General features: G+C 48.9%; 11 protein-coding genes across 11 annotated transcripts; 5 read left to right on the top strand and 6 right to left on the bottom strand.

The window, feature by feature from the left end:
• Window positions 1–562: 562 nt before the first annotated feature.
• On the bottom strand, window positions 563–1,493 carry A1O9_00927 (uncharacterized protein; the record flags this gene model as incomplete). Its single annotated transcript, XM_013410088.1, has 3 exons — window positions 563–1,106; window positions 1,159–1,405; window positions 1,472–1,493. 3 exons carry the CDS (start codon window positions 1,491–1,493, stop codon window positions 563–565), a joined length of 813 nt encoding a protein of 270 aa, XP_013265542.1.
• Window positions 1,494–1,814: 321 nt separating this feature from the next.
• On the top strand, window positions 1,815–3,548 carry A1O9_00926 (uncharacterized protein; the record flags this gene model as incomplete). The annotated part of the gene is made up of 1 exon (XM_013410087.1): window positions 1,815–3,548. The coding sequence occupies one exon, from the start codon at window positions 1,815–1,817 to the stop codon at window positions 3,546–3,548; it is 1,734 nt and encodes a 577-aa protein (XP_013265541.1).
• Window positions 3,549–11,154: 7,606 nt separating this feature from the next.
• Window positions 11,155–12,387, bottom strand: A1O9_00924 (uncharacterized protein; the record flags this gene model as incomplete). The annotated part of the gene is made up of 1 exon (XM_013410086.1): window positions 11,155–12,387. The coding sequence occupies one exon, from the start codon at window positions 12,385–12,387 to the stop codon at window positions 11,155–11,157; it is 1,233 nt and encodes a 410-aa protein (XP_013265540.1).
• Window positions 12,388–13,185: 798 nt separating this feature from the next.
• On the bottom strand, window positions 13,186–14,676 carry A1O9_00923 (uncharacterized protein; the record flags this gene model as incomplete). Its single annotated transcript, XM_013410085.1, has 1 exon — window positions 13,186–14,676. The coding sequence occupies one exon, from the start codon at window positions 14,674–14,676 to the stop codon at window positions 13,186–13,188; it is 1,491 nt and encodes a 496-aa protein (XP_013265539.1).
• Window positions 14,677–15,471: 795 nt separating this feature from the next.
• Window positions 15,472–16,506, bottom strand: A1O9_00922 (uncharacterized protein; the record flags this gene model as incomplete). Its single annotated transcript, XM_013410084.1, has 1 exon — window positions 15,472–16,506. The coding sequence occupies one exon, from the start codon at window positions 16,504–16,506 to the stop codon at window positions 15,472–15,474; it is 1,035 nt and encodes a 344-aa protein (XP_013265538.1).
• A 278-nt stretch (window positions 16,507–16,784) lies between these two features.
• On the top strand, window positions 16,785–17,476 carry A1O9_00921 (uncharacterized protein; the record flags this gene model as incomplete). The annotated part of the gene is made up of 2 exons (XM_013410083.1): window positions 16,785–17,134; window positions 17,185–17,476. The coding sequence occupies 2 exons, from the start codon at window positions 16,785–16,787 to the stop codon at window positions 17,474–17,476; spliced, it is 642 nt and encodes a 213-aa protein (XP_013265537.1).
• A 555-nt stretch (window positions 17,477–18,031) lies between these two features.
• Window positions 18,032–18,805, top strand: A1O9_00920 (uncharacterized protein; the record flags this gene model as incomplete). The annotated part of the gene is made up of 1 exon (XM_013410082.1): window positions 18,032–18,805. One exon carries the CDS (start codon window positions 18,032–18,034, stop codon window positions 18,803–18,805), a length of 774 nt encoding a protein of 257 aa, XP_013265536.1.
• Window positions 18,806–19,135: 330 nt separating this feature from the next.
• On the top strand, window positions 19,136–19,756 carry A1O9_00919 (uncharacterized protein; the record flags this gene model as incomplete). The annotated part of the gene is made up of 1 exon (XM_013410081.1): window positions 19,136–19,756. The coding sequence occupies one exon, from the start codon at window positions 19,136–19,138 to the stop codon at window positions 19,754–19,756; it is 621 nt and encodes a 206-aa protein (XP_013265535.1).
• A 574-nt stretch (window positions 19,757–20,330) lies between these two features.
• On the bottom strand, window positions 20,331–21,957 carry A1O9_00918 (uncharacterized protein; the record flags this gene model as incomplete). The annotated part of the gene is made up of 2 exons (XM_013410080.1): window positions 20,331–20,642; window positions 20,671–21,957. The coding sequence occupies 2 exons, from the start codon at window positions 21,955–21,957 to the stop codon at window positions 20,331–20,333; spliced, it is 1,599 nt and encodes a 532-aa protein (XP_013265534.1).
• Window positions 21,958–22,636: 679 nt separating this feature from the next.
• Window positions 22,637–22,927, top strand: A1O9_00917 (3-octaprenyl-4-hydroxybenzoate carboxy-lyase UbiX; the record flags this gene model as incomplete). The annotated part of the gene is made up of 1 exon (XM_013410079.1): window positions 22,637–22,927. One exon carries the CDS (start codon window positions 22,637–22,639, stop codon window positions 22,925–22,927), a length of 291 nt encoding a protein of 96 aa, XP_013265533.1.
• Window positions 22,928–25,287: 2,360 nt separating this feature from the next.
• A1O9_00916 (uncharacterized protein) lies at window positions 25,288–26,654 on the bottom strand (the record flags this gene model as incomplete). Its single annotated transcript, XM_013410078.1, has 5 exons — window positions 25,288–25,647; window positions 25,710–25,985; window positions 26,050–26,133; window positions 26,194–26,554; window positions 26,638–26,654. The coding sequence occupies 5 exons, from the start codon at window positions 26,652–26,654 to the stop codon at window positions 25,288–25,290; spliced, it is 1,098 nt and encodes a 365-aa protein (XP_013265532.1).
• Window positions 26,655–27,036: the final 382 nt, after the last annotated feature.

Raw genomic sequence — 27,036 nt, 5'->3', positions numbered from 1 at the left:
CATTTCAAGGTCACGTGGGGTCGGTCAGATCCTTTCTCACGTACATCACGAGGTAAGTCTTGCTTCAAACTCGAGGGTGATAAGCTGATTCGAGACAAAAAGGTCTTGGTGTCCTCAGGAACCCTCTCTATTTCCCTTGACCATAGCCTTAGGTACATTCCCCATCTCCTGGGGCAGTCATGGAGACAGGGTTGAAATTTCACGCCAAACACTTATATAAGCAAAGCATATTCTCAGTTATTCAACGCGGGCCGACTTTTTGGCTCACATACTCGACACAGTTGATGAACTATTTATCTTTATGGTTAATGGCTGGATCGATGTGTCAGTCCATATCAAACACTTCTAGGTCACGTGTTCGGACCACGTTCGGTCTTTTAACTTTGTTTTTAAAACCTTTGAGCAAGTTGGGGAAGGGGTTGTTGTACTGGTAAGCGAAGTGGGTGACTCATGGCTAGCGAGAAGTCTTTCTGTCGCATCTTTCAGTGAACTGAAACTTCCTCCATCACCATCTAAACAAATGCTTTTTCGATAAAACTACTCCAAAGCTGCCATCGTCCCCTCATGAGAATACGTCACCTGTAGCTTTGGAAGCAGGGACGCTGGCTCGTGGGACATTCGTGTTGTTTTTGGTGGACACCTCATCGTCGATGAACACTCCAAGTCCTGCGAATGCTCGATTGAGACATTCATTGGCATAGTCCCAATCGCTGTAACCTGAAGCGTCCTTGACATCGTTCTTCTTTCCCTGTTTCAAGCGAGTAATATAGCTGTCCTTGACTTCATAATAGTCTTGCGTTCGTGGCATACCCATGAAGGGATCATACGGTGCTCTCGCTTTGGGTCTGATGATCTTTTTGAGGCCTTTAATCAGCCCACTCGGATCCGCGGCATCTGTGTCTTTTCGCTTAACAACTTTCAATGCTGTCTCAGCAGGATCGGTCGTATCCGGTTTGATGCCATTTGCCTGTGCATATTCCTTGAGCTTGCGGTTCGTTGCTGCTACGTCCGTGCGAAAAACAAGATTCATGATCAATTCCTCTCGTAGTTCTAAGAAATCGTCAAAATCCCGCTTGCTCTCGAATTCCGTTTCTTGACGTTCAAGCCTAAGTGTTTCAGTAAGCAGACACGATACCTCAACGTGAGTCTCAAACTTACAACCTGTTCACCTTCCTACGAATTTCAACCTCTCGTTCAATCTTCAGATCTTCGAAGGTCTGTGTCCGCCATTCCCGTTTCCACAGATTCACGTGACATCCGCCAACTGGACACTCTGCCTTGCCACTGGAGAAATTTCGGTCGACACATCCTTCACATATCCTGTGGTAGCATTTCGTATTGATTTTGAAGCGTAACCCAGGGTGGGTACGAGGATCACTGCCGCAGACTGGACATTTGTTTGGTGCTAGCCTTCAATATCAGTTCGCAGTTCAAGAGAGCAAGATAGCCAAGGACAGGAGAGGGAGCGTACCAAGGGTGTCGTCTTCATCCATGATAGTTGCTTGCCACAATCTGCAATTGTCCCTGCATAGTTACAGCAGCTGCATGAGGGACAAATGCAATCTTGTCGTTCATTTAAAGGAGGAGCAACGCCTCTATGGATTGAGAGATGAGATGAAGTCCCAACAAGTAATGGAGACGGTGGTCATTTGAAGCTGTCAGACGGCAGGGTTCTGTCACATTCCACGTGCCGCACTTGTTTTCCTCCCTATTCATCGACTCCCAAATTTTTACCAACAGCCTCTCCTGTGCTTTGAGCCCAAATTTCTATCACGGGTGCGGCGGCTGGGCTTCAACATTCCGCCCGATCAAAAATGGATGCCACTGCTCTAGCCAGAGTGGAAAGGCAAAGACTCGGGCTCGAGTCTAGTATCACTAAATTACGTGAATCACTCCGGCACTGGCAAACCCTGGAAATTGATTATGAGGGATTGAAGGAAGAATTTATGGGACTTTCGGAAGATTCTTCCATGGGCGAGTGTCTCCAAGCCGGGCTCGACTTTAAGGCTGAGCTTGTCGATGAGAAGGAATTAAAATCTCTTCTGAGGGTCAACACCCCACCCACTCGCCGTCCCTCACAATTAGTGGATCTCCTATCTAATCGTATCGACTATGTGTCCAAAAATGTCGAGACAGTGAGAAAGCAGCTTTCAGATGCAGAGAAGAAAAGAAACGCGCTACTCCTTGCAGAGGAGCCGGAGCATCGGGACGATGCCGGACTTCCTTTAGCAGAAATCACGGAAGAGCTCGACGAATCCGGAAATGTCATTTCGAGCAAAGTGCAGAATCCAGGAACAGATGCGCCTCAACTGATCGATGTTTTGAAAAAGGTGGGAATTAATGATCTGAAAGAAACTAACGGCACCATCACAAAAACCAACGTCTCTGCCGGCAATCACAGAGTTGAGTCAAATTTGACCAAGCAACAGGATCCCCAGAACGATCTTGGGACTGTATCGCAAACTGATGCAAAGATGAGATCTGACGATACTGAAGAGGAAGCTCTGTTGCGACAAGAAATGCTCGATTATCGGAATGGTCTGGATGAAGTTGGTGCAATCGTTGCAGAACTTGACCTGGAGGAAGGTGCCTCTGATTTTTCCTACGACGAAGATGATGACAACTTTGATGTCGAATCTGACTTTGATGACGATGAGGACGACGACGAGTCCGAGGACGAGGCTGGCAAGAGTAAGCAGCGTCTTCGCTTATCACGAACGTACAAACAGCAAATGGAGGACTTGCAGGCCAAGTTAGGAGTGAAGAATATTGGAGCAGAAGTGGAACCTAAACACGATTGCGGTCAAGATACTACTAGCAATCGGCCTTCAGCAGCTGAAGCTGCTCGTAGGGCAGCTATAGCAAGACAAACTGGGGCTGCAAAGAGTAGCTTGAAGCCTCACGCCCGTGAAGGTGGACATGTGTCAAAGGAGAAGCCAAAGAAGAAAAGTGTCGCCTTTTCTTCAGAGCTACATATTGCTCCCGGAAATTCGAATAATGAGAATCCTTCATCCGGTCAGACGGCAAATAGCAGCATCCAGAAGCCATACGTGAGGCCTGTTGTTGAGTCTGTCATTGAACGGACAGTTCCCTCAAGTGAAGACGATGCAATCACGGCCGGCGCGCCACCATCAGCAACCCCCAAAAAGTCTCTCTCCAAGTCTAGTCGAGAATCTAGGTCACGAAAACCCATCTCTAAAGACTCCGCAAACTCTTCTACCGAACCTGAGAAGGAAGCCGAGTTGAGCTCAACTAGACCAATCTCACTATCCACCATAATTTCTCGAGATTTAGTCGAGCGTCCAGCATCAAAGACTACAGCGGCACCTGATCCAAACGACTTCTCAGATGCATCTCACCAGCGTGAGATAACAATGGAGTATCAACGTATGCGCATGAAAAGGATACATGCCCAACAGGGTGGATTCACCGGAGACGGCGAAGACGATAATTACGGTGAGGCAATCACTCCCATGAGGGAAAAAGATGAGCAGACGGGCAAGGAGAAAAAGGTCAGTCGTTTCAAAGCCGCCAGGCTCAACCGGTAACTAGGGTCTCAATGCTCTGATTTGTCTCCTTCAAAGCGCTAGATCCCCTGAGTTGTGTCTACCACTCCTTGCTGGGGGGCAGCTAGCGGTTAGACACCCTACCAAGCACTTTGAAAATGGTGACGCCATTCTTTGACCGAGCATATACCATATCCTATTCCACCTCATTTCTACCCACGGCTATACTGTGTATGCCATTCACGGAGTTCATTAGTGCACGATCAATTGGTGTACATAAGTGAGAATGCAGAAAGACTATCTGCAGCGCTCCATGACGTCCTGACTCCGATATCAAAAGCATCAAACTGGGCTCTCTGACGCGCACTCCTGAACAATGAGTGTTGCTACTCGTTTCACCCAGTACAAGCATATACCATGAAAGCAATTTCCTTCGATCAGGCTGCACACGATCCGTGGGTATTTGCAGACATGGCGTACGCTATCTTATTCGCACTCTCCTGGAAGTTTCAGGGTAAGTGCCTAGACTTGAGATTCCCAATGACTAATTCTTCATTTTTGCCCATTGAGACACCGACGCTGCGACTCGATAGCACAAACAGCTTGCAATGTACACAAAGTGTTGAGCGACAACTTTTCTGTTTCACGATCGCTTCATTGCCATTATAAGTGACCGCTTCTTCTGGCATGTACTTGAACATTGTCGGAAGCAATGCCGATGCCCACAATGCGGATTTACTTATCAATTTCATCGGTTTGAGATAGGAAAGTGCTGCGACATCGAATCTGTTGCATTCCTTCCTCACAGCCATCATGCAGTCAGAAGAGTGCTGAATTGACGGCATTGATGGCATACAGACGGATAGCGACAGCAAAAGTCTTTCTGCTCATCAAAACACTCTGCATCTCGACTCCCTCGTCATTACAGTATTACTTTTGCTCTTCTTAGCCTGGCGATTCACGGAGCGGCCGCAACCTAGACGGTTCTCAGTCTCTGAATTTCACATTTTCTAGATGGGGCTGTTCTCCACAATTTCTGGTTCGAGGGCGATATTCTTTAAGCGGCTGCTAATGCACCGTCGTATAATACTAACACGTTTGAGCAAGAAGATTTAGGCGCAGAAGCGACGGAAATATTACCCCTGATAGAGCAATGGGTCCTGGGTCCCTATGGTAGGCCTGAAAGCAAGCTGCCTCGAATCAGCCTTTCCTTAAAATTTGGCACTATTTCTCGTAGGAGAGACTCTGCTCATGGGTATGCTGAGCAAGTCTCTGATAGATTCCATATTCAAGGTGCTTCGCAAGCCGCTCCAGTTGTAACGATACCCCTATTTGGAATGGTTATTACGAGTGCGAAGTCTCGTCAGGGGACGAGCAGAGTGAGGTCGGGGTGTGTGACCTGCAAGTATGACATCGAACCCCCCAAGCCGCCGCTCGCTGATATTGTCGATTAGGACTCGACATCTGAAGTGCGATGAGGAGCACCAAGTTTGCCAACATTGTGTCAGAGGTCGCCGGAAATGAGTATATGGGACCAATGAAAAGAAGCAGAGGCTGACCACTGATCAGCTGAGGATAATTAGATATGTCGCATTGTTTCCGGAATATCCAAGCTCTCAACCATATGTGGCTCCACAAGAGGCTCGCTCTCTTCAATTTTCCGCCTGCGTACCGCGCCCGAGATGGGAGGTCCTTTCTCCAGCGAAGCGTGGTCATCTATGACACGCGAGACGCACTATGAGAAAGCAACCTTGCACGCGGTAGTCGCATGAAGCTCTTTGCACGAACACTATGAGAAGCGAGATCAGCCATCTAGACAAGCTCGAGTTTTCAATGCAGCAATACGGTAAGGCTATCCGGGAGGTTGTGCGGCTTGATGTCGCTAAATCACCTGAAGCTACTAATGTAGCACTGCGAACCTGCCTTCTCTTCGCTTCTTTCGAGAGTCTACAAGGACATTACTCATTAGCATTAACGCATTTGAATTCTGGGCTGAAGCTACTACATGGACTAGTCGTCGGAGGACGGGTCACTAGAGCATCTCCTGGTGCTTTTCAGGCCATGAACTGGTCGTTTCGTACTATAGAAACGCAGGTTCTAGAGATCGGGGATCGTGGAGAAGCGTGTGCTGACTCTGAAAGATTTCTGGAAACCCCTATCAGAATCTTGGCTGGATTCTCCTCTCTTGAAGAAGCCATGACAAGGCTAGAGATCATTCGAAGTGCCCACCTTGAGTGCTTTGATTATTCTACTCGGGCTGTCAACACCACAAACGACAGGAAAGCTGTGTTGACGTAAAGGGTGAGAGAATTGACAGAAACAGTTGAAAGTTGGTCTGCGGATTTCGGATCCTTGTTAACGGCAAGCCCTGATCTCATGCGATCTGCGTTTATTGGAGACAATCCGGCGCTTCTATTGCTTCAGATACACAGGACAACTCTTACTATCACGCTGAGCTTTAGTTTTGCGTCCTACGAGAATCCAGTAGATACGTTTGAGTCCGAATTCCGAGCGTAACAAGCGCAGCTGCTAGATTCATCAACCTGAGTGTTTCAAGTCTGCATTGCATCCCTCAAACTAGAAGCAGGGTAGAGTATACATCATCTCCGCGTCGAAAGGATACCTCATTTGATGCCGATTCATTACTATCTAGAGGGTCAGGGTCACTGATATGCACCACTTTTGTTCTAGAGTCTACGGTCATCCATGCCTAGCAAATCTAGGATCAGCTGCAACGTCGACGGCAAGCTAGACACTCTCTCAGAGGTACCGGATAGGAGAAGTATCAGCCAAACACTCAGTCATGACGCTAGCCCTATCATCAAACCCACATCCTCAGTTGGCCTCGGTATCATCTACTCATTATTCATCGTCTGCGCCCACTGCCGAGATGCGCAAATACAGCACCAAGTTCTCCATCTCTTGGAAATCTGCAGTCGCAAGGAAGGCATCTGGGACTCGCTACTCACTGCCCGTGTAGCGGAGATGGCCATTGATCTGGAGGAGCAAGCAACCCTGAGGCATTTCCAGAGATCTGGTCGTCTTTTCAACTGTTGGCGCCAAGGTGACTAGTGCACACTAAACCTCAAACACGTAACGCGCTAACAAGATAAAGCACTAAAGTCAGTGGCACAGGCAACCTCATGACGACGATAAACGCGTAAGTGCTACAGCCTCTGGAATGCTTTGGAATCATGGAAAATTGGCTCCAGGAGGTTGTTTGCCTAGTGATTTTCTATATAAATCAGAACGGTGACCATAGAGTAGAAGAAGACAGAAATCTCATCTACGCTGACTTGCCTGGTATCGATTGGCCTGTACAATTGCACAGTCCAAATCCTCCAACATCAACCCCCTGGTGGCGGCTGCAAGCGAGGTCCCAGACCACGTTCGTATTCGACGGCTGTCTGTAAAGTTCATGTTGGATATAGAGGCTTGAATTATGTATAGACTGGGTGGCGAGGAATTCCCGTCGGACTTCCTTTCGATCCAGCAGCGGACTTATGTAAAACTGTTCAAATGGTAGACTTTGGACGGTTCGCCGCTCGTCTAATACGTATTCTCAGGTTGTGGGTTCGCTTGTGAGATCTCACTCCCGCTCGTAGTTGGAGCATAGTTTCATGGATCAGATGAATACTGAAACCAGCATCCTCTTGGATCATGCAATGCGGTCTAGTTAAAGATATCTAGAGGCTCTTATTACCAGTATCTGGCCTGCTCCCAAAATTAAATGCGGAATCTACAGGATTCACAATTTTAGTCTGGTAACTGGTTCATCAATTGGGGTGAAGTCAGAGGTTGCAGTGGTCAGCGTACCTTCGACACCTCCGCAAATGATACCACCGCAAGGGCACATCTATATAGGTCTTCTCGAAGTATTTTCGTCCACTTCTTCTACATTCTGTTGGATCAACGTTTGTGCAATATTCTCGTGACCAGCCTGTGATGCTGCGTATAAGGAAGTATGCGGCAATGACCTACGTCCGCTCCTTGCCCAACCAACAACTGGCTAGCGTTTTCGAGGCCATGGCGTGAATCTCTTGAGAGAGCACGATTAAGGTCGTCCACCTCCGCCCCTGGTTCAATCAGTATCTGTACGGTCTTCTCGTGGCCCCTTTCTGAAGCTGCGAGTAGGGGAACGTAAAAATGATTGTTGAGGGCACTATGAAACTAGCAAAATTACCTACTACCTATGTACCTAGACTTTGTACTCCATACTCCGTAGTCAATGGATCAGTGGTTCTCCTGCTCCCTGCTTGCCTCTTCCACCGGAGGATTCGCGATCTTTTTTCGGCAGCCCCGGTGAAGGCGTTGCTTTCTCCGAAAACTCAAAAGCAAACACACTTTTCCGTGATAATGGGATCTTGTAGTACAGACAGAGACGTTGCGCTCAACTATGTCCTGGTCTGCTGCTTAACAACGAGCAACCTTTCTAGGGGCAGGGAGACTTCGACCATGAGGGCCTGCCGTGGTGAGTGATAAGTATGCCTGACAGACTTAGATGAAGCTTTGTCCAGGCCGCGCGTCGACAGATGCATGAATGACACGCCGGGATCACGATGTAATAGGCGCTCCGTTATAAGCACATCTAGGCCCGTCATTGACGCTTGTCGGGTTGCCCTGGGTTTGAAGTGACGGGGCTCCTCGGTTTATGGGAAATTGTCATATCTGACCGGAGGTGTTTTCCGAAGCGTATATGTTCCAGTCTGCGGTCGAATACCCAGCACACTAGGTATTGCCTGCGATGGAGCGTAGCTTGCAATAATGGTAAACAGCTTGGTGGTCTTGTCAAATTGCATGAGGTATGTCTGAGTCTGGGAGTTTTCTGAAGTTACGGCGTATAGGTAATTATTCACATTGGCCAGTGCGACCCAGTCGATGATACTGAAACTGGTGGCGAGATTGGTGTTGCCGGACTCGATGACCTGGGCGTAGCTGCTGGACCCAGGGGCAAGATCGATTCGGTAGCAATTCCGCACTTGTGCCGTAATCCAGTATCGCCCGTTGATATCAATGTCTCAAGCCACAATGCCGGCGACTTCCGCAGGCAGAGTTGCTAGCACTTGAGAGCTGCCATCGGGGCCGATTCCATTGATAGTGCGGTCGCTTGTTCCCTAGCCATAAAGATAACTATCTCTCTCCTAAATGTCGTCTTCTTGTCGGATCGGATCTTTTTCTCCGCCGGGGAGATAGTAAAGATGGCCATGTATTCACGGTCAGCGACTTTGGGTGGACAATCAGTCTTCCCATGTATGGTGACATAGATCCCTCTACGGTTAGCCCGGAATGGATCTATATCTACCAGGGCTTACCGATAAATGCAAAGACCTTAGAATGTAAAACCCGCGTCCGAGACGGTGATGACCTAGCGTTCGAACTGACACCGGCGGGTCGTCTTCCCATTGACCTAGTCTCTGATCGGGGGGCCGCTATCTTACGAACCCAGATGTATCTCTCCAGTTCATAGTTGAGCAGAATACCTGGGAGCTCGCTTGAATTGGTTTCAACTATCTGTAAAAGTTGCTAGGGTTCATATTGAACACTTAAAACGATCACGGTGGCCCATCACCGTTCCAGAGCGTTCACAGATACCGCGGCTTACATCAGGCCCTATGAGCAGCACATGTGGCTCCACCTTGTGGACATGGAATCCTTGACCGACAGACTGACGAAGCAAAGGTTGGTATGGGAGTTTCCACAGCTGTTGTAATATGGGAATGGGCCCCTCAAAGCGGGCGGGAGAACGATCCATTGCCCGAATGCATAGTTCAAAGTGCTTGTTAAGGGGGATAAGAGCGCGAGGTGGTTAGCTGTGATGGCTGCGTCATCTCGTGGCCATGGGAGGCAGCTGATGCTTCGCGGCAGCGGCCCCTGTGAAAATTGCGCTGATCAAACGGCAGCCGATTTGCCAGGAAGATGGGCAATCTTTATCTAACATACAAAATTTATTGTTCGCCTTCTGGCAGTTGACGTCTTCAGTAAATCTCGGTGGTTTACCAGATTGGCGCTAGATTAGATAAGACGTCATGCCAAGACGGAAGCTATACAGAAGCAGAAGCGTTCGAACCAATACTTATATATAAAATATTATCGAAGTTCGTGTCAACAATCATACCAGGAACTATTCCTCTGTGGCGCAGTAAGTTTCGATGCAAGAATCGGTTGGCAGTGAATTGCAACTAACACACAGTCACAGATTGGCTAGCGCGTCTGACTGTTAATCAGGAGGTTGGTGGTTCGAGCCCACCCGGAGGAGAAATTATCTTTTTGCGGGGAGGCTTATGTGCTTCCGGTGGTTCTCCGCTGTGGTCCATGAGGATAAACCTCTAGGTGCAGACTTTTTTTCGTTTTTTGGTCTTATCAGGCCAGCGTCTTTCATTGATGCCTCGTAGTGTTATATGCTATAATAGTTTCTATCCTCTACAATGCATGGCATAATAGATCAAACTTGATGTGCGATCGTGTTGGAATAACGCAGAAACTAGGGCATCTCTTCACGTGATCTCCACTTAATATACTCTTAAGAGAGGCCCTTGCGCACAGTAAAAGGAGTGACTATCGCAAGCGGGTGAGACCTTTAAGGCTAAAGAGGAATCTAGAGACAAGCTAGATGGTACCGGCCAGGGCCACGGAGAGAAGTCCAACCGCGATAGAGAATCGGGGAGTGATAATGATGTGTTCTAATCCTACAAAAAGAATAAGAGCTCACCACGTAATGGTCGCGGAGAGAAAGCACGGGATAACAACGGCATACCGGAAATTGAAGCAAATGCCGATACACTACTAAGCGCTGAGAAACCCGTATCTGTCCTGCTCAGAGTCAGGGGCTTTCCCCGACGTGAGCCAAAGAAAGCTCCCCAGAACATTTGAGTGTATGCGATTGAGACTGAGACGAGCAGCAAATGTGAGGTCCTCGGCGCATTATTGGGTCTATGAGGGCGTGCCAGTGGTTAAAGAATTCTCAGACAATTGAAGACCTGAGATATATTTAGGCACGATGGATAGGTCGGAGTGAGTTTCACCTTCATCTTACAGTTCAGCATACTCCGTATAGCTCTTCGACATAGGCTGTATACAAAAAATAGGCGGTCTCGCTCGGAACTACCAAGTATCGCAAGAAATGACCAGCTGTTAGAACAGTTCCGAGCAAATAAGTACTCTAGGCGGCTCTTCGTTGACCTGTTAAATCAACCATTTTGGGTCCAGGAGCGGAGGCAGCTGCGGAAAGGCAGGGGCTGAAATAGGTGCCCAGCTGAGAGGCAGGTTTAGCTGTTCAGCCCGAGTTCAAGCGGCCTTTGCTCACGCTCTATAACTAAGCTGTATATCACAATTGGGTTTTTCGTTCTCGAGTAACCTACGTAGAGGGTGGATATGTAACTATTCTCAACTTTGACATAAAGTTACCCTGGTATCTTTCTAAAATCAATTGTAGCTCTTCTGATGCCACCGTCTCTCTGTTCTAGGTGGAGCCAGCCGGTGTTTTGCAAATTCCTTAGCCAATCGGGCCCTTTCTGATCAGGTCCGGAGGGATGGGAATAGGGCCTTGGGGGCAGATGTCAATTCTCCTTTCATAAACATAAGTTTGATGGCGTCTCAAAAGTATCCGTTTCCCTACCCACTCTGAAGCTTGTTGATCGAGGTATCAAGACTAAGGGAATCTGTCCTGCTGTCCATGCTCACCTCCGACCCATCGCCAGACACCTCTAGTCTCCTCGCTCGCCATTTTCACCCCGACGCTCCTCAGCAGCCCTTCCGCCTCCTTCCAATCTTTTGCTGCTCGAAAGAAGCTCGGTTCCCATGGATCTCCTGTCGTGCTCTCCTTCAGCCTGAGTGCTCGCTGCTCCTCTTCCAATTTGTTCTTCTCCATCGCCGCTGTGGCCAAGTCTCCTTTCACAATACCATTCGCGACGTGCTGCCATACCCGCCGAGACTCTAGAGGCGATTGCTCTGAGATCGGCGCAACGGTTATTGGGGTGATTTCATGAACGCCATCAGTATTGAAGTTCTCGAGCTTTCCCCCTGAAGCATTGAAGACAGTAAAAGACACATCCTGCCATTGTCCCTCGATGCGGTAGAGGATGTCTTTAGGTTTGTCTCGATAAAATAATTTCGCGCGGAAGGAATTCCTTTTGCCTCTAATCCAGCCTCGACCAAAGAAGTCGATCTCTGCTGTGAGTCCGTTGTTACCGGCGATGAAGGTCTTACGGTCAAGCTCAGGATACGGGGGTGGTGGCAGCAAGCCTTTGAGGTGCAAATCCGGCATTGTCATTACATATGACTCGTCATACTGATCGAGGGAGAGCATGACATGCCCGATCTTCTCGATATGTGGCATGCCGCAAAAGTATGTTTTCTGAAGATGGTAACCCTCAAGGCGGATCTGGTGCTGCAGATTCCTGATATGATAGGCCGTCACAGGTGGTTGGTGGCTGACTTGCTCGGCAATCAATTCTGTTCTTCCGCTCCCATATTCATCGTCCCAGTGGCCCTTGAAGATTTCCCCCAAGATGGGGTTCAGAGGCTTCTTCCTTCCAGGTCCCTTTCGCCCTGCGGCGATCGGGCCGGTCGCGATGCCGATCCCCTCTCGTCGTCCATACTGGCCGCGGAGAGTCGAAAGGTACCATTTGAGAACGGCCAAAGCGCGAAGTTCTGGGGTTGATTGACTAGCTGGAGCGACGAACAGAGAGGCTTGTTCACACCAGTACGACACATACTCGGTCAGCGAGGTTGGACCGAGAATGAAAATGGGGGCGGAGACGGTGCTGAGATCGCCTTTGAAGTTGCGCATTGACTTGAGAAAAGCCATGAATTCGGCTATGCGGCCCGGTGGGATTACTTGTGGCTGAGAGTGATCATGATGGACTGAAGCTGGAGCTGCCATTGTAGAAGTTTGCCTTGAGATGTAAACTCAGTCTCAGTAGGAATTCTGTGTACTAAGCTGGAAATATAGCTAGACATTCCCAAAGCCTCAGCAATATAACTCTTTCTTCCGGTGTCGAATATGGCGTGAGGATAGTTCACGGAGGGGATAAAAGCGGGAGCCTGAATAACAACCTGCCTTTGTTTTTGAAGTTCATCGTGTATGCATGGCCATCCTTGAATAAGCTACCACTGATTTGCCGACATTGTGGCTTGCAAGATTTGGCCCTTCCATTGGCCCATTTTTAATCTGGCCGCGGAGCACGGTACTCGGTATACGTGTACGGTCACATGGTGTTGAGAGGCACGAGCTGAGTAGCGAGTGCGGTCGCAAAGTTGATGGCAGGACGTTACGGGCGGAAGTCCCCATTGGAAAGCCAGAAATATACGCGAGGCACGGAGCGTGGGGGCTCTCGGCGCCAGTCAAACATTGCGATGTACGAGCACATGTTTCTCCATATTTGCAAGACGAGAAGGGAGCCTTGCCAGGGTGGAACTACTAGGTAGGTAAACGAGTTATGTGATAAACACTAATAAGTACTCCAAACCCGTACTCCATCTTAGGTAGGTATCAAAGTTCCTGCAGGACGCTTTACATCTATCATATGTAGCTGGACCAAACCAGACAATGCATTATCCAAGCATGCAAACCCACCGACTGCCATCTATGCCCAAGTGTCCAGGCGACTGTTAGAGGCGACCACTGACCCGACTCCAATGTTTATGCGAACAGAAAAATTTGCCTGTCTAAACTCGCCTGCTAACTGATGCAACAACCGCCACTCTCGGCTCTTTGGAAAGCGCCTTGGAAAAATTCCATCATGGCTGTATAATGAAACAAAATGCCTCCTAAAACTGCAAGATGCCAAATGTTATGACTGCCGCCTGCGTAGTCGAACAGACCGGGCCACCACTTCTCTGGTACCTGGCTTGCATAAATAATGGCTCCAGTTAGATAAACCATGACACTCTTGGTCACTGGAGCATAGAAGTAAAATGTCCAAGCCGCGCCGCGGGTAAGGTTCAATTGAAGAACTGGTGCAAATCCGGTGGTTGCAAGGCTGACATAAAAAGCCACGCGAGCCCATGCCATGTCAGATCGGTTGAAGCTCTCTCGCCATGGTAAAATAACACCAGCTATGCCGAGTACAACTGTCAGTGTCATGTATATTGCTCGGGACACCGGTTCACAATAAAATGCGGTCCACTCGGTGCTTAAAATGCTCGCGGCAACCAAAAAGGAGATACCGGTATAATCGACGCATGCAAATCGCTCAAGAAGACATTTGTCAGCGATACTATTCATCGTATGCCACATGGTTGAGCATATTAAGCATTTGCATGCAGCAGCAAAGAAGCACGCTGCTATCAAGACGTCCCATTTCGACGATAGAGGGAATGTCGCCGATGAAGGATAATAATAAAATGCGATAGTGAGAACCATAACTAAGCCAATTGCATGAGACCAGATATTGACAGTCTCGTTAGAGGGTCGAAACATGGAGGCGACGCACTCGACTTTGGTTTTATTGAAACGATAGCCCCGTTGGATGTGCGGATTAATTCTCCAAGGTATCGGTAGATCGTTATAGTGAATCAGCCTTGTTTCGGCAGCTCGATTTAAGGCGTGAGCGATTGAATTCGCTAGGAGGTGTCTTGCCTGAATAGCCTTGTCGTAGCCCTCTTCGATAATTTCCCGAGTGGCAACCAATGAATGATCCACAGTCTTCCAACCTGAATCTATCAGTTGTCTTTTACGCGTATGTGCGCGTGCCTCGAGTTCCGCCAGATATGTTTCTAACAACTTCAGACTTGCTTGTGCTTTGTGTTCGAGAGATTCTCTCGTTTGTAAAGCCTCGTTATAGCGGCTTTCGAGCGTATCGACCAGAATGGAAGCGCGTTGGCGTGCTGCCCCCCAAAGATGCTCGCCTGAGTGATAAGGTGAGCATGAGTCGCAAACATCTCTTAATGCATGGTAAGCACGCTCAAGCGAGGCATCAAATTGCACAACACTGTCCTGACGGTATTTCTCTAGTCCATCCAATCTTCTCCTGAGCTCGGTGAGGAAGATATCCACCCTCATGAAAACAGCATCGGCACTGCATATGCTTGACTGCCTCGTACGGCTGATATCGTAGGAATGACGTCGTCCGCGTCTCAGGAGTGCGGTGCGTTCATCATCACAGGAGGAGCTTAATCCATCGCTTATAGCGGAAGCCTCGATTGTAACCGAGGGAGCGGTGCAGGTCATTTCTGGGTTCACATAATATGCCGCAGCAGACGATGCGGTAGAATTGGCTGTCAACAGAGACAAGTGCTGGTTAAACGTTGCTCAAGAGCCGGAAATTGGTGTGGCGCAGGACTCGACGTGAATGAGATGCGAGAGGATGAGAGGGTGCAAAATGTTCGGTGATTGGTATATACAATAGTTTAGAGGGGAGGCAGGAACAAGGAACTTTGGAGGAACGACTTAGGTGGGGTAGAAGAGAGGTATGAAAGACGAAGTGGGCGGGCTGACAGCTTTGAAGGGTATGAAGGTTGTTGAAGTTGGACAAGTTCTCGGTAGAACGTCAAGACTCAGGACTCAGGACTCAGGACTCAAAAAGCGGAAGAAATTGGGAATGCGGAGCCGGAAGAACGTATCGGAAGTGGTGAAAGCCTTGGCGAGCCTCGTCAGTCTCCCACAATCTTCGAACCGCCAATCCTCCGTCAGCGTACTCTTCACATGCCAAGTCACCATGACCTCATTGGCCATCAGTGAGAAGATGAATGTTGACTTCCTCCACACTTCGCAATCTTCAATCGCTTGTCTTTGACATGTGCAGCGCTCATCCTCTCAGGATGCAACCATTCAGGTCCTGTCATGAGTTCCGGCTGAAGGCGTCTTGAGCACACGCCTTCAAGATGACCTTCCATTGGTGGTGGGGGAACGACGACCCCCTCCCGGTGCCTCGCAAGGGTCAGGGAGTTTTCCATCGTGGGATTGACGGCGCTATTGTTCAAGGGACTCGAATGGCCTAGATCTGAGAAATAGAAAAGTTCACGTTCAGAGCGAGATCTCTCTCTTGCAAAACCGCCCTTGGATCCAACATCGGTACATCTTGATTCGCCGTTGCCGGTTGACGATCAGTCGCCTGTCCACATCAAGATCCTTGATCGTGAATCTCTCGCCCCAGATGCTCTCCAATTCTGCTTGCTCAAAGAAATATACTCTAGTGCCGTCTCCACGAACATAGAAATTCTCTTCCATCCATCTACCGGCTTTGAATCGGACTTGTGCAAGATCGCCTCGGCCGTAATCTCTGAATAACACTTCTCCGCCTGGTTTGAGTAGCCGATGAATGTTACAGACAGTTTGTTCCCACTGTTTAGGATTGAGAGCTGAGAAGATAAAGATCATGATGATCACATCGACCGATCCTTCTTCCACACCAGGCGGTAAAGGTCCACCAGCTGCATCCCAGACGTCGGCCGACATGATACCGTTGCATTGCGAATATTCTTCAACTCCTCTCATAGTCTCAACAGCTTTCTTGCTGTAGTCTACGGCATATAGCTTCAGGTGAGGATTTTGGTTCATTCGCAATATTGGAAAGGCAGTATTGCCGGCTCCTGCCCCAACTTCTAGAATTACTTTTGGACCGGCGTCCGCGTCTGTCAGATCTTTTAGGACGGGAAATTCTTGGGACAACCATTTCCGATCCTTGAAGAATGTACTAGTCTTTTGCTTGTAGAATAGATCCCACCACTTTTCTGGATGCTCATTGAAGCGCTTGCGATCAAAATCGGAGACTGGAGTTGCACGTTGTGCAGCATATTGAGTCTCACAGTATTCGTAATGGCCTTCATCTGGCACTACATGATCCCACGCATTAAATGTGAAAACATCATCGAATTCGGACAGATATCGCTGTCCAAATTGAAATGGATCTGACGTTTTTGCGTTTTTTGCAGGGTCATGGGAAAGATGAGCAGGAATAGAGTCCTCGACGGCTGTTTCAGTAATATCTTTCTTGCCCTCGGTCTTTTCGGCAAGCGACAACGACTCCAGTGGCGATGTTAGATTCTCTGAATCAGACATATTTGCTTGGAGGCCTCTATCTGGCGACATTTTGATCGTAAGCCTTAGCAAAGGATGGATAAAATATTCAATGGGGAGAAGGAAACTCCGAGTGCCTCAGGCGCCTATGAAAAGTGCGGAGAAACTGATTTTCCGATTGGCTGATGTGCCACCACGTCCATCATGAGTTCCTGCGACTGCGACGTTGCGAATCCAAACATCAAATAATTCCACCCCAAAAAACCGCACAACCTATTGCCGCAATCTTCTGCGTGTTTGTGCTTGAGCAGCAGATCATCATGGCAATCGAGAACCTCATCTCAGACCCTAGTCTTCGACCGTTACTGCAAACCTCACAAGCAACCTTGGCTCAAACATCATCTGCCTTAGCATGGCTTCAAGAACACCCTGTAGGACAAGACCCGTCATTAGAGACAAAGCTCGAACTCTCTCAGCAACAAAAAGTGCTCAACGCATACCTGGCTAAATTGCGAGGTCAGAGTCGTAAAGCCGCCTTTGGTGCACGAACAACCAAGCAAGAGACTGCAGAAGCAAGACAAGAGGTGGATCGATTGTTATTGCAACTACAGAATCTGTACTACGAGCAAAGACACTTGATGGGTGAGATAGGGGCTTGTGAAGGCTATGAGTAAGACTGCAGTTTACCCGGATTTCTGGACAATCACTGACATATTGTAGCCATGCATACACACATCTACCTCTCCATCCACTGGACGAATACCTCTCACTCTTTCCAGAACAAGCGGACCTTTCAGAGCAGGAACTCATGCCACTGAGGATTGAACATGAAAAACAGGAGCGGGAGAAAATGGAGCAGGAGAGACTGGCCCTGGTCAAGATCAAGGACGCTTTGGTCAAGGAGAACACTCGGAAGAAGGATGAGCTGAAGAAAATGGACGAGAAGCTGGAAGCTATGATCGATGGACTGGAACCACTGAAGGAAGCCTTGCAGAAGGATCTTGCATCTTGAGACGATGAAAATCTGCCAAGAGTTCTCCTTTGATAATCTGGCTCTATCTGTGCCTACACCAAGACCATGAGGCCGCACGCTTCCAACGACTACATTATGGAGCGCTACATCTACTTGATGCAAACGAACCACGACCACCAAGTGCGATAGCGTCGATATAAAGCATACTCAAGACTAAGATCAGTGGCGGATATTGTTGGGGCTTAAGTCAAGTCCATGAGCGTCAACATTTGAGGCGGGTGACCACGTGTGATATACAGGAACTCATTGCACACAACGCCAAAGCTATATCCACAGCGAGGAAGCCGCTTGAGTCAACGTGGTACGTGAAGAGAATAACTTCAGGCCAACAACTACGCACCACTATCTATACAGTTTACTCTCATCCTTTGACACTCAAGTGCCCGCCCTCATCACCTACCTGTTCGTGAATTGACGGTTTTCGCCAAGATTGTCATTCAGGCCACAGTATCTTAAGTGCAGTTTGCTTCTCTGCGCACCACACCGCGACGCACCGATCTTCTTGCAGATAATCATCTACGATCCGCAGCGATGATGACGAAGCAAGACGCGCGCGTGGCCCCCGAGCCAACGCTTCCTGGCCTGCCACCAGAGGTCAGAGAGCGGATCCTATTTTTCGCCCTGCCATCCGCTGGCCGAAAGAATTTCGTTGTCTGCAGAGCCGACGCAGGCACCGCCGCCAACCATCTAACCGCCGGTAGCAAGTGCCTCTCCTTTCACAAGAAACAATGCCCTGGAGTCGCTCTTGTCAACAAGCAAATTTCCCAAGAATGCGTCGATCTCCTCCAAAAGACGAAGAACTTTGGCTTTTGCTCAGCTCCTTGTCTCCGATCCTTCTTGACATCAATCCACCCCGACTTCACGAGAAAGATCGACAAGATTTCGTGCAAGAAAGTCATTTCCGAACACTCTTGTCAGAGACATCACACGCGTCCATTTGCAGATCTCATCATAGGTGTACACGCGTCCATGCAACAGACAATGCGACCAGCCAAATGGAGAAGTGTCTTGACCCTTGACCTCATTGCGCCTCAACAATTTCCAGTTGCGACATTGATGGTGCAGGCATATTCGTCTACTGACCATCAAAGTTCAGGACCAACTGAATTCGAGGATGCTGAAGTTTACGACGTCAATAAGTTCCGCAAGGCATTCGTCGGCACATTTGAAATTAGCATCGATTTGGACAAGGAAGTGCTCGAGGCACGCGACCTTCTATTGGCACAGGAATTCAGACGAAGCGTCGCCAGGCTCGCCGGTGCGCCTGTGGGTGGATTGAATGTCACATTCGTCGCACTGCATGTCTGAAAGAATAATGGCTATTGAGAACAGAACACAAACATGGACGAAAGCACTGGCAGGGAACGGAACTTGGCATAGAATATGTTGTGATTTGGCACGTGATCACGCTGACAGTGTTTGGTGCAGCGACAGGTAGCAGCCAGTGGAATGGCAGGAATCATGTCTGCCTTGCGGGGCTGGGCGGCCAAGGGGAACGCCTGATTCTTACCCAGCCAAGGGTCTGGAGTACATATTCCACCTGACACCCTCACTCAGATCCCGGGTCTCTTGATAGCGCTCCGTATCCTGGTTGAGGTTCAATGTAACTCTATCATGGGATAGTTACTGAATGCAATAATGGCATTTTTCACGTCTTTGTTTTCTTGCTGTGCATCTCAATCTGTCTCCGAAAAGGCTGAAGCAGAAATTCGCCATGCCCGCATAGTCTCCGCAGTTCAGCAGCACAATGCCACCGTCAGCCGCCCTCGTTCACGCCCGCAGTCCCGGCGATACCAGGATAGTCCGCCAGAATATGGAGATATAGCACATCATCCTCTGATAACGATTGACGAGAAAAATGCAGCGGACTTTGACGTCTTTGCATATGACGACTATGTCACAGAAGATGAGGATGAAAGCAACAGCCTTCCGCCATCGATTTCGCCAAATTCCTCCGTCATATCAATTCCGAGCACGCGCCTGACCGACCTAACGTCCATTCCAACAGGCGAGACTATCTCTGCCCTGGGCAGACCCAGCCTCGACAGATATCCCAGTCGAAGCACACGACCACCTTCATATTATAACAGTCCCAGGAGGACGCCCAGCCCGGATTTATCTGTTGTCAGAGATGGAGACGAGGCAAGAGACGAGGTCTGGCTGCACCCGGTGATGCAGAGCAATTGGCTTGACGTCTTACAGCAACATGCGGCGAGGAGAGCCGCCGGCTCCAATGAAAGGTCCACTGGGAACCGGTGAGACTTCATTTACGGAAGCTTCCACTTCTGCCATATAAATCTTACGACTGTCACAATAAATGTCCAGCTACAACGCCGGCATATCTATCTCCTTGAGCTCCATACCATGTACTCCAAACGTACTGTCAGAATGGCCAGAGTTTGCATGAAGGATCCAGGTCAAAGCATCTCAAATAGTGATCCCAATCTATGGCAACCCTTCAGCACAAGAGCTAAGTGCATGCCAGCTGTCTACAGGACCCTACTACATGAAAGACCATAAAAGTAAAAGGACAGTACCAGCCACGAACATTCGGCAGGATTAGATTAGTACCCCATCATATTGGGTTTCGGATCATCAGCTCGACTTTGAACTGTACACATATCCCAACAAAATCTTGCAGCTTACTGGATCAGACAATTGCCTAGGATCCAGAAATTATAAGCCACATCTCTATAAGCCACGTCTCAACGATAAAGTACCTATCTGTCTATTAAAATCGGTGTGCTCCATTTTTTCCCATCGTTTCATCAGTCTCTAATCTGATCCGGGTAAGAGAAGAGAGCTGATTGACCCACTAAGTCCACTGTGCCAACTATAATCCAAATTCTGCCCATCTCAACAGCACTCTTTTCTTGAGGTCGTCAAGATACCCGTTTTCGAAATCGCAGGTAACCCAGCCCTGCTCACCCTTGTACTTGCTAGGCAACAGGCAATTCCCTACCACTTTTCCGCCCGTCACTTTAGTCCCAATGCCATGGGACATGGAGGATACCAACGGATAAGCCGGCACGTCTTCGAAATGGAATTCATCGAGACTAGGTCTGCATCGCGAAGCAAACGCCCATGTGACGTCTTCGAATCTGAATGGGTCGATGTCATCGCCGACGATGAGTAAACGGTGGATCTGCATACCACATTTTATGGCGGAACACCATATTCCTAATCTTGTTGCAGAGTTCGTTGGCATTGGTGCTGAGTTTTGCCAATTTAGCTCGATCAATCTGAACGGCCGCCCAGATGACCTGCGACTCGAACGGGGTGAAGACATTCATGACAGGAAGCCCATCCTGCTGCAACAGATGCTTGATCTCCGCGGCCGCAAGAGTGCCTATCATTGTGTGCGTCTTGTCTGGCCCAGTAGCTCGTCCTGGCACGCAAACTGGAAGAATCGGGTTCTTTCGATGAGTGATCGCCGAAACTTTGTACAATGGCTGCAAAGAATTCTCATCCAAGAAGCTATACCCTTGTATTTCACCAAACGGACCTTCTTTGCATCGATCTTTGACCGAAATGGTGCCCTCCAGTACAATTTCACTGTTCACAGGCACGCACATGTCATTCGTCTCACATTTGACTAATTCGAGAGGCGATCCGCAAAGCGATCCCACGTACTCTGCTTCGGATACTCCCTGGGGTAATGGCATACTCGCTGCCATCACTGCGATAGGCGGTGCTCCTAACGCTATGTTGATTCCCAAAGTTTGGATGTAATTCCCGCCATCGGCTTTGTTGAGAAGGGGCACTGGAAGACGTGTGAGGTCAATATCGTCACCGAATATCTTGACTTCTTTACACGGTCCATCGGAGACATGAACTGGAGGAATTGGTGCTGCTCCCTTGGCCGAAAGCATTCTGTCAATGACATCGTTCAGACGAGCAGTTGGTGGAAGACTGAGGTGGCGGGCCAGACACTTGTAAGGATACTTTGAATCATGCGAAAGTCCTCCTGGTGCCCCGAGGATGCGAAAGAGTCCATCTCTGGCGCCTCTGACGTTGTTGAACAGTGGCGCCTTGGAACGAACTTCGTACGCACGTCTAATGATAGCTGCTACTTCAAGGTGAGGGTCAACTTCGGCGTTGATATCTGCCAGGTCATTGTCAGAGCGGAGCTCATCGACGAAGGAACGGAAATCGAGATGGGGAGCCGGCTTCCTGTCGCTATGAGCCAGCCTCGTGCTCGGTCTTGCTCCATTGTCGTCAAATATGTGTGGAAGGTTCTCGGCCTGGGTCTCAACGATCGCATTGAGGGTAGCAAAGAAGTTCTGGCCATGGTAATGAGTGCAGTGACAGAAACTGCGTCTGTCTCCGCGCCACGCACAATAAACAGGACGCCCTTTCGTCTTGTGTCTCCTTGTCGCTGAGTATTTAGGGTGGTCCCCAATCGGGAATGCCAAGAGAGAGTCATCCCGCAGCCTCGTAGTCAACCTTTCAATATGCATCACTACTAGCGTTTCATCAAGGCTCAGGATTGACGAGATGGGTAAGATTCAATCAGGCAAAACTATTATCACGAGTGGTCTTCAGCAATCCGCAGTACGTCAATGGCGTTGCTGGTCGATAACCCGGGGTGGGAATGAAAAGGGCCCTTCGACCTGTCTGGCAAGTAATCCAACAACGCCAACAAAAATGCTTCAACTCTGGTCTGTACCTATGTGTCAACAAATGAGTCGTGTGTTGAGACAGAACTTGAAATATTCTTCAAGGTCAAAGTATGGTTTCGGTATACTATGTTGGGGGGAGGGTCGAACAACATAGAATCCATTGACGGTGTGCCATAAGAGGACTTTAAATACTACACGATCTTTTTGGCAACAATCTACAACCAAAAGCATCCCGCCAGCGAGGCGCAAAAAACGCATTGTAGTCGCTGTGACTGGCGCTACAGGTTCACCACTCGCGGTTGCTCTCTTGCAACACTTGCGCCGAGTCAATATCGAAACACATCGCATCCTCTCCACCTGGGCGGTGGCGACATTGAAATACGAGCTCAACGCTCCCGATGACCGATCGTCATACTTGGCGTCGTTAGCCGACTACAGCTACTCACCAAGGGACGTCTCAGCTTCGCTCTCCTCAGGCTCGTTCCGACCCGATGGCATGATCATTGTTCCATGCAGCATGAAAACCCTTGCCTCCATTCGAATTAGGTACGACGCCGATCTCATCACGCGAGCAGCAAGCGTGACGCTGAAGGAGCGGAGAAGACTGGTCCTCGTTGCCAGAGAGACTCCTCTGAGCTCCATACATCTCGAAAACATGCTCAAGCTCAGCGAGGCTGGCGCCGTGGTGATGCCCCCTGTCATGGCTTTCTACACTCGGCCACAGAGTATCAATGACATGGTACAGCTGAGTGTGAAGAGGATGCTGGACTTGCTTGGCGTTGGAGAGGAGTTCGATGTGGAAGAATAGCGGGCGAGGAGTGATGTGTCGACTGGTTTTGACTGGGGACTAGGAAGAAGGCAGAAGAAGCTGTTGATGCTAGTGCATTGTCAGGTGAGCACGAGGGCGAGAAAACGTCTGATAGTATATAGTAACATTAAGGTCACAAATTGTATATTGATTAAAACGAGTATTTATTTTCCTGGAGCCTCTACTTGAAAATCTCGACGAGTTCGTTGCGAGTTCACGCAACGTACGTAGCCACGTAGATGGCTAGGAAGATGGCTTAGGCATTGGTTTGGCACTTGAAGAGAAGTAAAAGCTGCTCGGAGTTCACGTGCCGCTCACCCCCAGCCGTGCCGCCTTCATAACCAGTCACCTCCCTCTCACCTTGGCACTCATCTCGCTCACCTTCACACTCATCCGGCACGTTAAACGAGGTGGTATTTTAGAGGCTCATAATGATGCTCCTCGACGACGTGCGAGAACAGATATATGCTAACGACCAGCAGCGACAAGATCGAAGGCCTAGGAGATTGCGATGTCTCCTTTTAATATATCTCCCATAAACATTACGAATGTGCTGCCTAGACATCTTCAACCGGCATTGTTGAAAGCTCCACAAACGGCATCCTTCGAGAAACACGATGATGACGGCCCTTGACATTCGTGGCCCTCGTGATGTCGCCGTGAAGAAGTGTGAAAAATGGCAGCAGTTGCAAGTCGAAGGCCCCTTGCTGAAAGAGGAGTTTCGTGCGATGGAACCATAGCGGAAGGTCTCGGTCTGGAGCAAGTATATGAGGATCAGGATCCCGATTTCTTTATCCAAAGAAATGTCAAAAGTAAGTCCAACCTCCAACAATGACTTGTATTGTTCTTGGCCGATGCGAACATACTCGATCTTCCTCAGTGCTGGCGACAGAAAGCAATTATTATGTCTTCCGAGTCCCTTTACCCTGACCAAGAAAGGATGTTGTCATATTGATGGAGCCACAGGCTCGGAGATTATCAAGGCACAATCGTGGAACACGGAAGGCTAAGATAGGAAGTGAGCACGATCATAAATAATTGTCCCTGCGGGCCACGCCATAGAGCGAGGCTCTTAACAGGACTTCAACGTTTAGCTGTAAATAATCAAGAAGTCCCGACAGCGCTACGTTGGGACAACATTTCTTTCTTGTGCACTCATGTTTCATCGATGAGCAACGCTGTAACGTTGACTTGCGAGCTCTGTTGTATAATGCTGGCTGGCTGAATAAGTAATTGGAACGCCGCTCATGGCAGAGGTGTACATCGATCTCGATACTGGAACAGTGGTTGCATACGAGCCACCGTCTCCATCACTTGCACCTGGATGGAAGCTCACCCCAACAGTTGTTGTGACAGGCGTCTGGGCAATTGCGTTCTCGACGTCATCCGGTGCATTCTTCGTTCGTCGAAAGAAGCGCAGTAGGATATCGCATGTAACGCTACCACCCTGCCAGTTGAAGCACTTGGCGTATATGGCACATCCCATGAGGATGAAGATGATGAACACCACGATGAATGATAGAAAATTATACCGCACAAATGGGATCGTCATCTTCTGCATAGAGAAAATGCTTGTCGTCAGTGCGAATGGGGAAGCGCAAAGCTAAAGCAGTTATGGGTATTAGTAAATCGGCAAGAGCCGTGCTTAAATGTGGCTCACCATCATGATCCAGGAGGACCGTGTTGTCTTATTTTGTCTCTTGTTGACGTTGAGCGCCTCCTGGTTCAATCCGAGTTCGTGCTGCATGGAGGTAAATTGTTAGCCAGGCTGGAATAGGTCAATGGTGAAGGCAACCTTACCATTCTAGCCAAATTGCTACTACGATCCACCAGAGATTCGAGCCTTTTCTTCTCGAGCCTTAATCTATTAAAGCTGACATCTAGAGCTTGAAGTAGCTCATGGCCTTGCACTGAGGGATCCTCGAAGAGATCCCTAGAGCTCATGCAGAACGTGTCATATGCATCAATGGATTTCGACAAGCTCGCTCTCAGTTTGGTTAAGAGAAGTATGATGTGCTTTGTCCAGGCGATATCTTGCTGAAGGCGGTCGTTATGCGTTTCGACTTCCACCGATGATTGACATTCCACTGACGAACGGCATTCATGGCTCTGTCAGAGACGTCAGCAAGTCATGGTGCATATTGTCATCGCTATCGTAAGGGCCTAGGCAGAGCATGAAGCAAGCGGTGTACCAAGATCACGACGGCAATCACAGTAGTCTGAACCTGCGTATACAGAAAGAGACTCACCTGATCGTAGAATCGGAAACTTTCTTCCACTCTCTCAACTATGTACTGCCATTCGCTTGCGATCTGCAGAAGGCGGCAATGGAAGACACTCAAGAAATATCTTCGAGGATCCTAGATAGGAGATTCCACCTTGAGCTTGCCGCGTGTCAAAGGGTCCATGCGTTCTCCGATATTCGCTTCCTGTTCATAGTCAAGCACAGACTCCCCGTCTTCGCCATCAAAATAGGTGTCGACAAAGCAGTATGCTTCCCAACACAAGTTATTTGGCCCGGCAATGACAGACGATATCTGACCTTCATGGAGAAACTCCAGTAAGTCAGGTCGCGCAGATGGCCAGTTGAGAAATGAGACATCCTCAGTGTGCCGCAGGGATTCTCCATTTCCATGTGTACGACTATCTCTCTCGTCTCGGAACCTCAAAGAAAAGAACGGTAGATGGAATGATAATCTAAACCGTGAGAGACCTATCAGCTAAGGACGGGACGTTAGTTTTCGAACAACATCGTTGGACATTGCATTCCAAGTTCACGCACAGAAAATTCCACCCCAATAAACGCCTCGGCGGCAAGGTGCTTGTCAAGGGCATCATGGAGGCTTGGAGCCTGGTGGTAAGACACGGTTCTTATCAGCGCCTTCGCCATCGGCGGGTCGATATTTGTAATGAAGATGAGGCGCCTTTCGGCATCTGGCTCGTCGTCTCCATCGTTTGGCTCCTCGGGAACACAGCCTTTACCTTGTGACACTAATTTGACATCGGGAGCACTCGCTTTGTGCCTATGGACATATTGTCGAAGGCACTGCCGCAGTCGCTTCAACAAAAATTAGCCTCTTCCTTTAATATAGATCAGCCTAGACTAGTTTATAGAAAAATACCGTTTTCAATGATTTGTGATTCGCGGGTTGTGGCGTCGAAACTTCCACTAAGCTCTTTTCAGAAAACTTGCGACTTCGAAATCGCTAATGGATAGCGCAACGTCAGGATTGCGCCGGAAGAGGGATGGTACTAGCAGGACTCACGCGTCGAATCAATCGGGCATGGAGGCCCTGTGGCGTCAGTGGTCCGTACTGAACTCTCGAGCGTGAGTCACCTCCATTGTAGCTTTGTTCGTCCAGCCAGGCGGTAGAGGCAGTACACTCTGCTACTTCGCTTTGCAGCACTGTTCTCAGCGTAGTACCGTTGCAGAAGTCTTTTATTCTGTAAACTTGGGGTATCAAGTAATCGTCAGGATGAAAACCCTTCGCAAAGACTTCGACATAGTCAGTCTCGGTAGAGCCTTCCTGTTCTCGCAGTAGCTCGGTCTGATATTCGACATAGGTTTTGTTATAGTCCTGCCAATTGATATCATCCCGCGACGTCGAAAATTCTTCTCGCCAGGTACTATGGATGCGTCAGTTTCATCCTGCACGTTCTGCCAAAGACATGATAGGAAAATCTCGCGATCCTTGCAATCGCGTCCGTACCAGGTCGATCTCATCATTTCGTGCCCCAGTGTTACCAAATAATCAGCAAAGAAATCGATTCATGTCACAGTTAGTTCTGGACAATGCCGGAGCATTCCAAAACCCGCGGCCTTCGAGGTCTTGAAGGGTTCGAGGCCACGAGTCTTCCCACGCATGGGAAACCAAAGTTACGCGAACTCTTTCCTTGATGACACTTATTCAAATTCTCTCTCGGAGCGAGAGGTGACACGGGGAAGGCAACAGCGTGTTCAGAGATTGGGAATCCAACTGTACATCTTACTGAAGCTGTCATACAACCAAGCTCGTGGCGGCCTCGTCATCGGCTCGGATCGTCTCGTTGGTGCAAGATGTAGTGGCCGACGCCTTTTTGGCAAGCGGAGCGCTTTATTGGTGCGAAGC

The sequence above is a fragment of the Exophiala aquamarina genome (genome assembly GCF_000709125.1).
Source record: "Exophiala aquamarina CBS 119918 chromosome Unknown aczIA-supercont1.1, whole genome shotgun sequence".
Taxonomy (NCBI): Eukaryota; Fungi; Ascomycota; class Eurotiomycetes; order Chaetothyriales; family Herpotrichiellaceae; genus Exophiala; species Exophiala aquamarina.
The sequence above is the reverse complement of the archived record's forward strand: the minus strand, read 5'-3'. Positions and strand labels throughout refer to the sequence as shown.